This window comes from Eleutherodactylus coqui, chromosome 3 (assembly GCF_035609145.1).
Source record: "Eleutherodactylus coqui strain aEleCoq1 chromosome 3, aEleCoq1.hap1, whole genome shotgun sequence".
In the NCBI taxonomy this organism is placed as follows: Eukaryota; Metazoa; Chordata; class Amphibia; order Anura; family Eleutherodactylidae; genus Eleutherodactylus; species Eleutherodactylus coqui.
In genome coordinates this window covers 63,953,794-63,970,625 of record NC_089839.1, presented here as the reverse complement: position 1 = coordinate 63,970,625, position 16,832 = coordinate 63,953,794, and the positions used below count along the sequence as shown (strand labels likewise).

General features: G+C 44.4%; 1 protein-coding gene across 1 annotated transcript in view; it reads left to right on the top strand.

Annotated features, from left to right (window-relative positions):
- The first annotated feature begins 983 nt into the window (after positions 1–983).
- The window catches only part of LOC136620724 (beta-soluble NSF attachment protein), a 36,848-nt gene continuing 20,999 nt past the window's right edge, over positions 984–16,832 (top strand). The window contains exons 1-4 of the mRNA XM_066595666.1: positions 984–1,148; positions 5,116–5,195; positions 12,804–12,920; positions 15,575–15,621. Coding sequence (XP_066451763.1) covers positions 1,051–1,148; positions 5,116–5,195; positions 12,804–12,920; positions 15,575–15,621 — 342 coding nt within the window. The 5' untranslated portion in view covers positions 984–1,050. The remainder of the gene's footprint in view (positions 1,149–5,115; positions 5,196–12,803; positions 12,921–15,574; positions 15,622–16,832) is intronic.

Here is a 16,832-nt window from a genome sequence, read left to right as displayed (position 1 = left end):
GAGAAACTCAGTCAATATTGCGCATACCCACATAAGGTTTTTTTACGTGGAGGCGGGTTTTTATTTCATAACGCCTCGCATCACTTCAGTGAAATCGCGATCCTAAAGCGCAGGATTCCCGCGCGTCAGAGGATTGCAGGCCTCTGCCTGTGATTTCAACAGGAAGCATTGCATCGCACTCTCATTAATAACGATTGGGCGAAGCGTTCCATGGGAATGAAAAGACAAAATGGAGTTCATATCCGTGCGTCTCGCAATGCACAAAACTTACAGGAGCGTATGCACATTTGCACATGCATGAGTGCCGCATTATTGTGGAACCAACGTTGCTTTCTCGCGCTCGCTTCGGAATATTTTACCATACTTTAAATCCGCGCAAGTGGTGCTTAAAAAAAAAAGAAACACCGCTGGTCCCAGCCATAATTAATCTAATGATTTTTAGGTGTATTCTTTTTTCTGTGCAATTACGCAGTGTTTCACACATCTCCCTGCGCAAATTTTGCGCATGGAAATACGCTTGTGAGAGGCCGGCCTATAGCAACGTTTCCAGCAGGTCATGTTTTCGGGATTTCCTCAGTATAGCAGATAATGTAATTATTGTCAGATCCTGAAAACATGACCCTTCTGGGGTCCCTATGGTCTAGAGTTGGAGTACACTGCTCTAGATACAGGGCCTGTCTCTGTACACACCGTAATGTCACCACAGTGTGTACATGTCATGGACAGTATTCCTGACTGAAATACGGGCAGCAGAGATGAGAGGAGGACATAACAGCAGTGATATGAGACGAAGAGCTGAAAATACAGCTTAAAATACACAAAAACATGGTTTTACCGGAGATTGGAAGCATTTGCCCTCATTCAACATGGCCGCCTGACACCATCGTACACAAACAGCAACAAGAATCAAAACTACATTTCCCATGATGCAACGCAAGCTCAGCTGTCATAGACGGTGGCCGGCAAGGGTCAGTGTGGGTGTACTGGTGCAGGAGCTAGATCAGGCTACGCTGCAGGTTGTAAGGTCTGCGGAGATTCCCGGGAATAGACATGGACAGCACCGGGAAAGAGCGAGAAGCCGTGCAGCTGATGGCGGACGCTGAGAAGAGGGTGAAGTCCTCACAGTCCTTCTTGAGGGGTCTTTTCGGGTGAGAGCAGGGGAAAAGGAGGAGGAGGAGGAGGGGGGCTGCCAGTGGCTTCATGGAGGAGGGGGAGGTGTTTTCCCAGCCAGGATCAGGGATTCCATGTCTGGCCTGTACTAATAATGTGCGCTGCGACTGTGGCTGCAGATAAAACCTCCATTGTCTGGGAAGTTAATATCGCTGGTGGAAACCTAAGGCCTAATGATGTCATCGTGATGTCACCAGCGAGCTGACTTCTGATACGCGTCTGTGAATCTTGCTGAGTGTAACGATATCTCACTCCTTGATCGTCTATTGCCGTAAAAAGGGGGTCATCATCTAAGACGCCTGTCGGATAGATAGGGAGTTATTTTCCGTTATAGACCCTTATTACGTATATACTCCTTACGTTCCGTACGCCATAACAGTCTACATGTGCACGCCCGACTCTCCACATGGCAAATCTGATTTAAATAGTTCGCTAACATTTCCGGGGCTCCAGATGGCGTTACAAGGGACAGCCACGGAATAGTCGCTCAATAGCAGATGTAACGGTCATTTTTTAGTCCTTTCTCGTTTGAAGGAGCGCCATGGCATAGTTAACGAATCGCGCCCTACATAAATGGCGCTGACTAGCTCTGAGACCTAGTAATCGGAGTGGGTCGCGGCTGTAAGTGACATTCGCTGTCCCACTGCAACCGCTGCGATGGTATTTGGCTCCGATTCCAGTGCTTTAACCCTTTAGATGATGCTGTCTATGCAGAAAATGACATCTAGAGGGTTTGGAGAGCGAGGGGGCTCCCTCCTTCACCCCATCGGCACTTTTGTGATCTGATAATCGGGGGCCAATGGTTATCATGGCAATTCAGGTCAAATCTTGACCTCCAAGTCCGCCATGTACGGTGTATATCACTGACAGTAACAGGCTGTATTTTCAGAGGTGAGAATCAAGTACTGCATAGGTAGTGCAGTGCATTATCGTATCTTCAAGTACCCTTGTGGGGCAAACAAATGTGGTAAAGAACAAAATTAAAGATTGTTTTTATGTAAAACCCACAAATTTGATATCAACACACTCCTAATGGCTGGCAGTATAAAATTAGTATATGGTGAACTGCGTTTTTTTTTTCAAAATCAGAATGCCTAAATTGCCATTTTTGATCATTCTGCAATGCAAAAAAACTAATATAAAGTGATAAAATAAACTCATCCCGCAAAAATCAAGCCCTCGTGTAGATGGAAAAATTTAAAAAAATATGACCTCTGAATATGGAAATAACAAAAAAAACATTGTATATCAAAAATCCTCTTATGCTGGGTTCACACTTAATTGAAATCCCACTGAAATTTTGCGCAGTGACCACACCTTTTGCCGTAGATTTCGGAGTGGCTTTGCCGCCTGCATTTCGCTGTGGCCATCTTTCCCCATAGAGAGGAGAGAACCAGCCGCAGGAAAGAGGAAAGAATTGACGTACCGTGGATTTGTTTTCTTTGTCGCATGTCAATTTTAGCGTGGATTGTCCGCAGCGTGTGGACGAGGTTTTGGCAAATCATGCCCACTTTGCTGGCCAAACCCGGGATTAAAGCCGCGGGTGAAATGTCCGTGCAGAAAGTCCGCACGGACATTCCGCGGCAATTACGCCCCGTGTGAACCCAGCCTTATTGTCCCAAAGTAGTCAAATCTACAAGAACAATATAAATAGGGGATCACTGGAAGGGAATGACATACAGAATACTGATTCCAAATCGGCGCCGATGGGGGTGCAGTTTGACTCTACCTTGGATGCGCAATTTGCCACGGAACGTTCAGCTGCGGAAACTCCGCAGTATTTCTGCCCCGTGTGAACGTACCCTTATACTCCCTCTTGGGGCGCCCTCCATCTCCCACTCTTTCTCCTTTGTACGCCCCTGGCCATCAATAAACAATATGCTGAAAACAAGTTAAAACACATTAAAAACATTCTGGACGCCCCTTAGGCTCATTAGTCACTAGCTGAAGTCCTGAGATGGGTTTGTGTTTTCGGTGGGGTGTCCGGCATTAGTACAGCCCGCAAGATGGAGTATTGCAGCCTGGAATTAACCGTTTATTGAAAGCGCCAATTATCAACTGACTCTTTGGCTTTAACAGAAAACCAGCTTTTTCCCGACGTGGTATAATTTGAGTATCTCTGGTGTTTCCAATCCGCCCTGCCAGCATAAAGACTAATATAGCTCTGTAAACAGCGGCCATGTCAGATCCGTCCGGGGACACGCAACCCGTCATTATTCAAGTTGATACTTGTTAATCCAGACTTGAAAATGTACGAGCCGCTGATTTGATGAAGAAGATTGAGGTCAGGAGGCTGCTGTAGCTTTCATTGTGCACCACCTGTCCCTCATCCCACTCCTGAAATGATTTATGTGTACAGCCGGCTGCTTATACAAATAAGGGAGAATGTGCAAAAAAAGGTGTGTTTTTTATTTTTTTAAAAATTATTTCTGTAGGGGACTTGAACGATAACAGCTATGTTTGCTATGATAATGCATTGCAATACTTAAATACTGCAATACCTTATCACTTAACATAGCGATCATAAGCAATGGCAAGCTGAGACACCAGTATCAGGTGTCCCGTTGCCATGACAATCCATCAGCCCTCCATCTTTACATTGCAGGGGTCCGATGACGTCACAGAGGGAGCTGGCTCCCTCTGTAAACCCTTTACGTGCCATGAGCTACATAGCCGGCCTCTTGCTGTTACCCGCCTATCGGTAATAGCCATTTCCCGCTGCGGCATGGCATGGGCTTAGCTTCCTTATATCCTGTGGCGTTAAGGGGTTAATGAGGTTTTGTTACCAGGCTCATGCAATGTTGTAAGAGCAACAAAATTGTGGCATGCTCTATCTTTCTGCGATCTGCGTTTTTTTTTTTTTAATCTTCTATGTTTCCCAATGGAGCCTCCTTTTTATCGCATCGCGACGCAACAAACTTGCGATTCGATTTAAACATCAGAGAGTCCTATTGACTTTCACGGTAAAAAAAAAATGTAATTTTTTCATACGGACAGTGACGTGCGATTATTCTATAACAAAAGAAGCATCGCTGCCGCGGGAACAGAGGTGCGCTTTTGCCACAATTTTCTCCCAGAAAATCACAATCCCCATGTGGAACCAGCTTTATGGTAAAGGCCCATTTAGACACAACGATAATCGCTCAAAAGATGTCGCTCAAGTGACTTTTGAGTGATCATCGTTGTGTCATTCACAGCACAAAATGATCGCTCAAGATGGGCGATCACCTTGCGCTGCCAGCGGAGGATGCAGAACACAAGCGAGGTGTCCCTGGTTGTCTTCTGCATCCTGCTGCTCCCCGCTCCGGGCGCCCGGCTGTTATACAGCCGAGTGCTCAGAGCGGAGGATGCAGAAGACAAGCAGGGTGTCCCCGCTTGTGTTCTACATCCAGCTGTTCTCTGCTCAGTGCGCCCGGCTGTTATACAGCTGAGTGGGGTATGGAGAACAGAACTGGACCACTCTGTTCTTCACACCCATCCTGTGTTCAGGGATTGGGATTTCCACTGAAACAATAGTATCAGCTGTATCCCGCTGTGAATCCCTGATAAGGCTCACAAGGGATGATATCCTAAACTGATTACTGAATAAAGAGAAAATATATGTGAAAACAGATATGGCTACAGATGCGACATAAGCTATAACCTTGTCATGGGGGGGGGGGGGGGGGGGGGGTATAATACAACGTATGGTTGAATCAAGACATAAGAAAGAGGAGCTCCAGTCCCAAGTGTCTATATGTTTTTATTAACCAAGAGGATGTAAAAGGTGACAATATAAAAGACAGCAAATCTTGACATAACCATCTTATTTGATTAGATTGCTCCACAACCTTCTCTACAAGATAACGGGGATACAGGAAGATATTGGTCATTTGGATCCAAAGATCAGACTGATGAACATGAAATGCTATAATGGGCTTTACAATTTTTTTTTTTCTTCCATAGCGGAAATACAAAGATTGAAGAAGCTTGTGAAATGTATGCCAGAGCCGCAAACATGTTCAAGATGGCCAAAAACTGGAATGGTAAGTGTCAGAACCTGCTTTAAAAGGGCAGCATGAACCGGGGACTAGGAAGCCCGTTGTACCCATGGGTGTTTTATTCGGAAACACTGCGGCGTTTCAGAATAAAGGCACTTTGAATTTTTACTCGGAGCTGAGCTCCGAGTCATGAGATGGGCCGCATCGACCTCTCCCTGCATACTGACAGCTCTTCTTTCTGCTTGTGTATAGGGAGAGAGCTGTCAGTCTACAGCCGGTGGGTGGGGAGTGGTCCGTGCGGCCCGTCTCCGTGACTCGGAGCTCTAAGCAAAACGTCAAATTGTATTTATGCTGTAATGCCGCAGCATTTCAGAATAAAACACCCACAGGGGCAATAGGCTTCCCTGTTCTGAGTTCATGCTACCCATGATTTAGGCAGCATGAGCCTGATAACAGATTCCCTTTAAAAAGATTGTCTATCCTTGGGCACCTACTTGCCAATCATGTAAGAAAGTCCAGAGATTCCATTGGAAATTTCTGAAACCAATGCAGGAAATCTGTCTGAGTACTCTGGCGACCATCTATAGTTAATGTACCTCATGACATCCCTTACCATAAGACATGGTTGGTTTTTAGGATTGGCTTATCTGCACACTTCTGACATAGGTTGTTATATAGGGTAAAAATTATATGGTAATTAATCAGCAAGCATGGTAGTATGTAGGTAGACACTAATAGTGTCCACCTACATACTGATGACGGTAATCGATGTTGCATCAGGAGACCTGAATCCTATAGGTTTTTTTTTTACGTAAACTTGTGGATCGCATCGTGGACAAAAAAAAGTAATATAAAAAGTCATACATGTGGAATTGTCCTCTTGTGCATGATGTAAAGGCGTTGTAATCTTGAGTAGTTGGTGGAACGTGATAGAACGTGATGGGTCCTCTTGTGCAAGATGTAAAGCGTCATCTTGAATAATTAGTGGAACATGGTAGAACGTGATGGGGCCTCTTGCGCATGATCTAAAGGCGTCCTCTTGAGTAGTTGGTGGAACATGGTAGAACGTGAAGGGGCCTATTGTGCATGATGTAAAGGCATTGTCTTGAGTAGTTGGTGGAACATGGTAGAACGTGAAAGGGCCTATTGTGCATGATTTAAAGGCGTTGTCTTGAGTAGTTGGTGGAACATGGTAGAACATGATGGGTCCTCTTGTGCATGATGTAAAGGCGTTGTTTTGAGTATTTGGTGGAATGCGGTAGAACGTGATGGGTCCTCTTGTGCATGATGTAAAGTCGGTGTACTCTTGAGTAGTTGGTGGAACATGGTAGAACGTGATGGATCCTCTTGTGCATGATGTAAAGGCGGTGTAGTCTTGAGTAGTTGGTGGAACATGGTAGAATGTGATTTGTCCTCTTGCGCATGATGTAAAGGCATTATAGTCTTGGGTAGTTGGTGGAACGTGATAGAACGTGATGGGGCCTCTTGTGCATGATGTAAAGCCATTGTAGTCTTGAGTAGTAGGTGGAACCTAATGGGTCCTCTTTAGTGGACTGCTCGTTGTTCAGTTTCTAGAGGACAGCGACACAACCTTTGGAAACCTCTTCATTGGTGGTTCATATAGGTGAAGTAAGTGGAGTAATCTGCAGACTTTAATTTTAAGATGAAACATTGGGTAACTTGCAATTCAGAAACGTCAAAAGATCTAACAGATATGCAGGATCTCTCCTGATCTTTGCATTGCAGACTGTACCTTTGGGCTATTCATAGCTCAGTGATCAGTGAAATTGCTTCATCGACCTGTTTTAATTCATGCCTTCATTTATGCTCCCCCAAGGAAAAAGAAAAATTGATCAGATTAGTTTTGTCCACATTTGCTTTGTCTTCTATGACCTCATTTGTAATGGGATCATTAGCTAATGTATTAACTGGGACCTTCACCATCTTAAATGTGACAGGTAACTGCGGAGACGACACCACAAAGATCTGCAACAAGATGTAGCATTCATCACCTCGCGAACGGTCACTCATTTGTATGCCTTGTATGTTTTTGGAACTTCAACCACTGTTTTTTATTTTTTAATTCTATTTTATTTAACTTTTTGTGTCAAATAATACACAAGAAAGACATTTAAAGGGCCGCACACCAAAAACTGTACAGAGAAAATAGATTTTGTGCTAACTGCTCCTCTGAATGGAGGAAGAGAAAGACTGAGGTTCCCCCAGATTGACCACAGGAGAAGGGGGAGGGGCACCTGTCCAACAGAATAATCGGGGGGGGGGGGGGAAGAATTGCTTGTCCATCAGAATGACCAGATGAGGTGTGATTTCCCATTTACTAGAAAAAGTAGAGAAAGGGGATGGATGGGGGGGGGGGGGGTCACCTGTATGCTGCAAGAACAACCCGGAGGGGTGGAGTGGGGGTTGCCTGTCTGCCTGAACAGTAAAAGGAGGCGGTGGGGTGAAATGCTTGCTGACCAGAGGAGGGGCAGGTAGGTCGCTAGTCTGCCAAAACAGCCAAGGGAGGGGAAGGAAGGCATTTTTGTGTGCTAGAACGGCCAGGAGGAGGTCGCCTGTCTCAGTTCAAAGACCCTTCAGTCTGATCAGTTAAGCATGTTGGATGATTGTTTCCGTGGTTCGCGGGTATAATTTTGGTGATGATATTTTTAGTGTTAAAAGGCCACTCAGGTGATTTATTTTTATTTTTTCATTCATTCATTCATTAAGTAGCTATCCCCCAGTATATATGTAAGCTAGTGTTAGCTTAGTTATTTCTTCCTGTCTGAAACTCCCAGCCGCTTTTTCCTCGGATGGTCTTGCCAGCTCAGATCTACTTGGGGGTTATGGATTCATTTTCTAGTCAATTTCTCGGTCTGAGAGATGCTGTTAAATGAATCTACCAGAGAAACTGCTTAGACAGGGACACAAACACTCCTATCACAGTTACTGAGGATGATCACACAGCTCCTGACACACAATTAAAACCCATTTACATGCAAAGATGATCGCTCAAAATTCGTTCAAAAGATAAGCTGATTTACAGTTTGAGCGATCATTTTGCATAAGCTGCTAATGGGCATTAATGCTGCCCATTATTAGCTTATTAGTTTCATTTGCATGTAAATGAGCCTCCATGTTCTGTATGCACAGAATAGCAGGTGATCTGTTCTCTGCATACAGCTCTTTTGTTCTGCCCTGGGACTGCAGCTGAATACAATGTTATCAGCACTCCAGTTGAGAATCGCAGCGTGTGGTCCCTGCTCTCAGCTGCCTGGCGAACAATGGATTTTATGCTCACCTAAAAATTATCGTTCAGCCGAAGAGTGAAAGATGGGAGCATTTAGACACAACCATTATCGCTCAAGCGATGGCCTTTGAGCGAAATTGTGGGCGATAATTGTTGCGTGTAAATGGGGTGTTATAATGGTGGAGATCACAGCTCATTCTCCTGACTGTATAATTTATAGTCTGTAGCTTATTTTGGTGAGTATAGATAATGATTAATAAACTGTCCCGCTAGCAGGCAGAAATGGTATAACCTCAGCTAATGCTGTATTGATGCATCATAGAATTGATTAAAAGTGAAAGTAAAAAATCTCACTCTCGAGATGGTGCCTTATATGCATCAGACAGGAGGCTACACTTCATGAATGGAATACACAGAGGTGACCTCCAGAATGTTGCAGGCAATCCGCTGAGGGGCCAGGCATAGAAAAATAGGATTTAAAGGGCTACTCCAGGCGAAAACACATCTAGAATAGGGAAAGAGGGAATTGATTTAGTTTACCTTGGGTATTAAGTAAATATAATTGGTCGCCTCTAGTAACAATATAGTATGTCTATATACAATCTAGCACAGATGTTTGTATATTTCTGTCATGACTGCATGATACTGGAGCTGCAGCTTCATATTCTTCACATTACATAATCAAATTCGGCTAAAGGGCTGCATCTCGCCACATTGCAGAATATGCTGAACATGTATACCCAATATAGTACCGCTAACAATAATCAGACCGCTCGGGCTATAAACGAAGCCCCAGACACAGTTATCTCTTATTTTCTTGCATATCCCCAGGATACATCATCAATAACCAATCGGTGGGGGCTGCTGCCTGGAACACCTGATCAGCTGTTTGAAAGGTTGTTGTGGCTTCTTCAATGCATGCCAGGCACAGTGCCCGTCATTGCATAGCAGCTGTGCCTGTTAGACAGGATCAATCCCTTTCACATGAATGGGATTTGAGCTGCACATGGGTCATGTGATGAATGAATGTCACATCCGTGGTCTGAGAAAAGGCCACCACTGATCGGCAGGGATTCTGGGTGGTGGATCCCCACTCATCTAATATTGATGACCTATCTTAACGATAAGTCATCAATACCTTAGTCTCAGAAAACCCTGTTTAAACATTGGTAATAATGGTACTCCTAAGTAACAAGTCAGGTATATTTAAAGGTATCTTCAAAGGTTGCGGCTTTGCTGTTGATTTTCTGTAAATCCACCGCAGATGTCTGGTAATAGAATAGTGAAAACGCAGATCATCCTGTAAGTACGATAGGTATGTAAGAAGGGTAAGGCTGGGATAATACATTGGTTTAGGTTTGAGGTCTCCGGACCCTATATATACATTATAACACTGGCTATACAGAGCAGGAGGGGGCTTTAGCCGTCACTGTGGGGAGGAGGCACTAGTCGGACTTCAGTAAATGGTCACGATCACTAAAACTTTTGTTGGAAGGTGCAACGAAAATGAAACCGACAGCGGTGGAAGACACAGACCCCATGTTGGGTAGTACACTTTGTGAAGTAACAGTACAATACCTAAAGCCAGTCTTTCACAGCTCAGAAGAGAACATCAATCCCCGCTCTTAACTCCACGGTCTATGTACATTGTAGCCTGTAAAGGATTGTGATTGTGTGACGTCATCGGCACTCATTGTGTGACGTCATCGGCACTCCACGATGCTGGTGCTTGCTGGTAGCATGAAACCTTATAACAAATACTCTTAAGAATGGAATTCCTAAAGTATGAGAAAGATGAGAGGTCTGCTCCCAAGGTGCACTCATGTATGATTTCAACCATATGATGAGGCTAGCAGTTCAGGAAACCACGGATGGGTTTTTCGCTGGTGTTTTCTTGCTTTTGGGAGACTTGAATTTCGAAGCAATTGACAATGATTCCAACCTAGGAAGCAAAGGCAGATCTGGCATGTCTGATATAGGCAGCCAAGAAAGGACGGCAACTGGGTGAGGTTGTAGGATGGACCAGCTCTTCACGAGATCCTGAGATGTGTTGGGGATGGAGATTCCCGGGCCATTTTTATGGATTGCCAGCCGAAAGAAAGTTGAATATTCCCCCTGGACGAAGTTTAGAGCGAAACGTACGTGTCGGGGACAGAGATTTCCAGATCCTTGGTTACGTGGGAACACTCAATGGCATTGAGATTGGTTGCGCCTATTGTAGGTTAATGTAAGCATGATTGATGCTGCATTTTTCTTTATGTTCTGTTTTTTTAAATGCTTTTATTAAATTCTTAATTCTCAAGCATTTTTTAATGATAAATTTCTGCAGTCCTGTCTTGGGCATTTATTTTTGGGATTGTTATATCGGTTGATGTATGAGACTGACATTTCTGATGGGACTATAGTTGTCTTCCTATAGGATTCCCATGAATATTGCAGCTTTTTATCTCAGTTCAAGTAGGGGTTTGATGAGGGCCTTTTTGCTAAAGTAGTAGTGGAGACGTCTTTGTAAAGACCTGTCAGTGAGCCTTCATAAGTGATGTCACTTCTCTCTCTGGCGGCATTCAGAATGGCTGCAGTGTCCATATAGGAAAGTAAGCCACGAAGGACATCCCTAGGCAGATCACCTTGTCTGGGTCGGAGTGCACAATGAATGTACTCGATTACAATCTTGGCAGCTCTGTCCACACCCAACAGCATTGTGAAGACCTCCAGGGCCGTTTTGGGAAGTGTATCACTTGCCCAGGTCTCTGGAAGGCCTTTAATACTGACATTTCTGTGATTCTCTTGGCCCTGTAACGGTATGATTGCATGTTCAGTTAAGGCTGTGCAATATATTCTCCAATCCCTCCACATAGTGTCCAAAGCCTTAGGCCTTCACACGGGCGGATTTGCATTGCGAAATCCGGAGCTGGATTCCGCCTCCGGATTCTGCAACAAATCCAGCCCATAGCATGCTATGAGAAAACGCGATTCCCTGCCCGTAAGTGGAAATCTGTTGTAATTTTCCGCTCGCAGGTAGAAATCGTAGCATGCTACCCACGGCTGGCTTCTATTGAAGTCAATGGAGGCCGTTCGTCCCGCAGCAATGCCGCAGTGAGCACTGCAGAAGTATAGCGGGATCCGTTTCATCGTCGAGCGTCGGCATCTGCTGCACATGCACGACGGAGTGCCATCTGGCACATCCGCAGCGAAGAAAGATGCCAATTATGGTCGCTTGCCCACCCTGGCGTATCCCGACTGGAGCTGTCTGGATAACCCCATGTGTGGCATAGTTACTCTGCTGGTTAGCTAGCTTGTGCATACTGGTAAGACGGAGCTGCAGGCCCAAGCTTCCATCTCTCTCTGCAGTCAGGCTCCGCCCCCCCACAAACCAATTATTTACTTTTATTTATTTATTTTTTTAACTATAATGATTTCTTGTAAAAGGGCCTTTAGTCCTTGTAGGAGAAACTATGAAATGTTCAGAATGACAATGTTGGGCTGGATACCCACTGGCGTTTTATTCTCTTTTGCGCTGCGAGAGCAAATGAAAACACTTGCCTCGCAGCGCAAGAAAGGCGCCGGTATGAGGCCGGGATATCGCCAGTCTTTTCAATGGGGCCAGCCGCAGCAGCGCCAGCCCCATTGAAAAGATAGGGAGAATACTGCGGACTTCTATCACAGCTGTGGCAGAAGTTTCCTTCATGCCCACGTGGACCGCGGGGATGAAGGAATACTCTGCCACAGCTGTCACAGCTGTGGCAGAAGTGCAGCATGCTATCCCATTGCTTTCAATGGAATCAGCGCTGCTGCCCGTCCCATTGAAAACAGTGGTTTGTGGCAAACCCTGCAGTATGATTTTCGGGGAAGGGCTTGACATATAAGTCCTTCCCTGAAAAATCATCATTAAGTTGTAAAAAAATTTTTTTAAAATTAACTCGCCTCTCCGCCGCTCAGACGCTGCTGTCCTGCACTTTCAGCAGGCTATGAATTAATAGCTAAGCACTAGCTGTAATTGGCTGAGCGCTCAGCCAATAACTAAGCACTAGCTGTTATTGGCTTAGCGCTCAGCCAATCAGCACAGCTCTTAAATCCGCAAGCCCTTCCCCGAAAATCATACTGCAGGGTTTGCCACAAACCACTGCTTTCAATTGGATCAGCAGCAGCGCTGATCCCATTGAAAGCAATGGGATAGCATGCTGCACTTCTGCCACAGCTGTCACAGAGACATCCCGGCTTTTTTCCGCGCTGTGGGGCGAGTATTTTAACTTGCTCTCGCAGCACAATAGAGAAAAAAACACCATTGGGTGTCAGCCCTTACTGTACTATGTAGTCAAGTTTCCATTTTCAATGTGTCAATGCAAAGTGGTAGAGGCCGTTTTGGTGGTGGTTGTTGTTTTTGTGACCTCTGTTCTGTTTTATAGCTGCAGGAAATGCATTCTGTCAGGCGGCCAAACTACACATGCAACTTCAGAGTAAACATGACTCAGCCACGAGTTTTGTCGATGCTGGGAACGCCTATAAGAAAGCAGATCCACAAGGTAACCGGCATGAAGTGTCTCACCTACTACAGTGTTCACCATTGTTAATCTCCCATCATGTGCATTCAAGATGTCAGGCAAGGCTTTAACATGACCTGAAGGCCACATCGGCCTTAGAGATCTTGTACCACTGATAAGATAGTTGGGTTCTCCAGATGACATATAGTAGATAACGCTAAAGTTCCTCAGACTTGAAGGGCTCTAGTTCTTTACAGACCCCAAGTTCTGATTTTGGGGATCACTCATTAGAGTTTGCTCATTTAGGTATCATCCACATACAAGAAATAAGACTGACATTCATGAAACTGGGATAGATATTATATAAGAAAAATACAATTGCACCATTCCATCTGCGGTGCTGGTCTAAGGTCTCATGCCCATAGCACGTGCAGACTCCACATGCAGATTTCCGCGGCAGAAGACCTGCGAGTCAGTGCAGAAAAGATTTTTAAATGCTTGCTGGCAATCGCAGATGTGTTTTTTTTTTTTTTTTTTTCCCCCCCCCCTCCTGCGTGGATGTACCCAGATGCACTGCGGATCGTCCATGCACAAAAACAAATCACTAGCCCAAGTGACTGCCTTCCCGCTCATCTGCACCTCCCTGCTTGGTCTCCAAGCATCAGAGCGGTAGCTGCCTACAAATCCACATTGCATCTACAATTGAATTGCGGATCGCTTGTTTCCTTAGAAATCAGTGGAGCCTTTTGCGCGGAATCCGTGGTAAAATAGAGCCTGCTGTGATTTCTTTTCCGCAAAAAAAAATCTGCATGTGTGCCTGGAGGTGCGGGCGCTTCGTGCTTGAACTGCAGATCTTTCACGCGAGTGCCGATCGTAGATCCAGCAAATCAAATCCGCCCGTGTGCATGAGGCCCAACCCTATAAAACAGTAACTTAAAGGGAACCTGTCATCACCAATAAGCACCATAAGCTAAGTGTATAGGTTTGTAGGAAAACGTCCGACGAGTTCAGGGATATACTTCTTATACTTACCTGGCTCCCTGTTCCCCCGCTGTCAGCCCTGAAGACCAGTGCTCAGTCCTTGCATGGGACTCGTCTCTGCAGTCAGTGCACACGCATACACACGGTTCTCTTTGGGTGTACACATGCCTGACTGCAGAGATGGTTTCCAGGGCTAACCGTAAAGGAACAAGGAGCCTAAAGCATAAAGTACACCCCTGGACTCCTTGGACCCTCTTCTATAAGCTTATACATTTAATTTATGGTGATGACAGGTTCCCTTTAAAAGGGCCTTTCGAGACTGAACTATTGGTGCCCTATCATCGGGATAGGTCATCAATAGTAGCTTGGTGGGACTTCGATGCCCGAAATCCATGACGATTTAGCTGTTCTTCTGACCACTAGTGAAAGCCATTTGAATGGGACTGAGCTTTCCATATTAACGAACGCTACTGCATGATTTGTGGAACTATTGTAGTTTTAGCGCATAGCAGCTCCACATTAGCACGTTGGCTCCGAAAATTGGGTGCCTGGCCCTGAACCCCTGCCGATCTGTTATTGATGACCTATCATGAAGATAGAAAAGCTGTTTAATGCATTTCAGCCTTATTTTGTATGTGAAATGGAATCTTTTGGGAAACATGAGCTCCTCTAATGCTCGGGAAGTTCAAAACCAAGTCATAACTTTAAGCTTTTTGGACACCAATGCAAAATCAATAACTGGGCCCTTCACCTACCATGTACCATTTATATAGTTAATATGTATTTATCTGCTCTAGAGAGAAGCCTTACAACTATAGAATCTTATATTAGTCTTTCCTCTTTAACATAATCCCATTAGTTATTCACAGATTTCCAGAAGACACTCATAAAGGTCACTTTAAGGGAACCTGTGTACTTGCTCAGTTATCAATTTGGGCTCATGTCAAACCATGATCATGACACTGGCGGATTTCCCATTAGAGATTTGGGCAAACTCTTATACTTGAGTTCTGCAGCTGACAAACCCAGTCTTTGTGACATAGGTATTTAGGGATGACAAGAAGGTATTTAAGGATGACAAGAAGGTATAGGTTATGGGGATTCTCAGTAAGGCCAGCAAAACTGTGGAAGTAGACTTGGCGGTACTTTTATAGTAACTATGGATTTTCTTCCAACATTAATATCCTTCTACATACATATTAAAGTGTTTGTCCAGTAAACTATTGATGGCCTATGCTTAGGATAGGTTATCAATGGTAGATCAGCTGGGATCTACTGCCAGGGATCCCCACCAATTAACTGTTTGCTAGGTAAGTGTGCTTGTGCACTGAGATGATTCTGTAGGAAAGAGGGGCCAGGCTAGGTATTATATGTAAAGTTCCGATTCATTTCAACCTAACCTGCAATACCAAACCTCACCACTGTAGTGGGAACGGAGCTGTCTGCTTCCTGTAGAAATCCGATTAGTGCTTGAGCACACCAACCCAGCAAACATCTAGGGGTCTCAGGCAGTGGACCTGCTTCCAATCTACTATTGATGGTCTATCCTAAGCACAGGCCATTAACTGTTTACAACTGGACAGACCCTTTAATATTAATGCGATTTAAAAACAAATGGGAACTTCATAAATACTAGTCTTTCATTTTATCTCGCTAATAACTGCATTATTTTGGTCACTTTGCCTTTCATTGTGTTTCCCAATTGCTAACCTCAGAGGCCATCAACTGCTTAAATGCAGCCATCGATATTTACACAGATATGGTAAGGTATAATGTTCTGTAGATCTCTCACTGCTCATATATATATGGTGGAACTATTTATTTAAAGCCAGGTTAAGACGTCCGTAATAAAGTCGCATTTTAACATGTACCGTTGCAAGACTCAAAACCACTGCAGATACATTAAGCAGAACTTTGATCATAATGAGCTATTCTAGTAATCTATGGCAACAGTGACAAAGTTAGAGGTAGGTGGAAGGTCCTTTAAAAATGATTTCAAGGTACTGGATGTAGGCTTAGGGCAAGGACCTCCAAAGTAGTATTTTCTGAAATACTATCTGTGCCACACCAGAAAGGCAACAGGAAATTTTGGAAGTAAACAACTGGCTCGAGAGTTGGTGTAGGAGAACTGGTCTGACTTTGCTGTTGGCTACAGGTCCTACCATAGGGATGCGCTGCAACTCATTGGCTGTGTTGGGGCAGAAGATGAGTAGAAGGTTAAGCAAGTGTTTGAACTAGGGACTGGGGGAAGGGAACAAGAGAGATAGAGGGGGAGATGGTGCAGACAGTGACCTGGGACTAAGTAATAAAAATGGGGGTGGAGCAATGGTAAGGGTTAGAACTGTCAGAACAGTTAATAGTGATACACTTAAAATAAAAAATAACCAAAACCTTCTAAACTGTATGGTGACTAATGCTAGAAGTCTGACCAATAAAGTAGACAAACTAGAAGTAATCATGTGTGTGGGAAACTATGATATAGTGGGAATAACTGAGACCTGGTTGTATTAAAGCTGTGACTGTGCGGTGAATTTACAGGGTTTCAGTCTGCTCAGAAGGGTTTATAAAAATGCAAAGGGGAGGGGTTTGTCTTTATGTAAAATCTTATTTAAAGCTCATACCCAGAAAAAACAAATGGGAGGGAGATGAACATGTGAAGTCTCTATGGGTAGAAATACATGGAGGAAAAAAACAATAATAAAATCCTCACAGAAGTTTTTATTCCACCAACTATAACAGAAGGGACTGAATATCTATTGCTAAGGCAAGTAGGTGAAGCATCAAATCACAATCAGGTAATTATTTGGGGGATTTTAACCTGTGGATCTCATAGAGGTAACAAGTTTCTGTTAATAACTAAAGATAATTATCTTACCCAACTTGTACAGGAACTAACTAGAGGGACGGCCATTTTGGACTTAATATTAATCAACAGACCTGACAGAATAACAGGGGTGCAGGTTGGGCGGCACC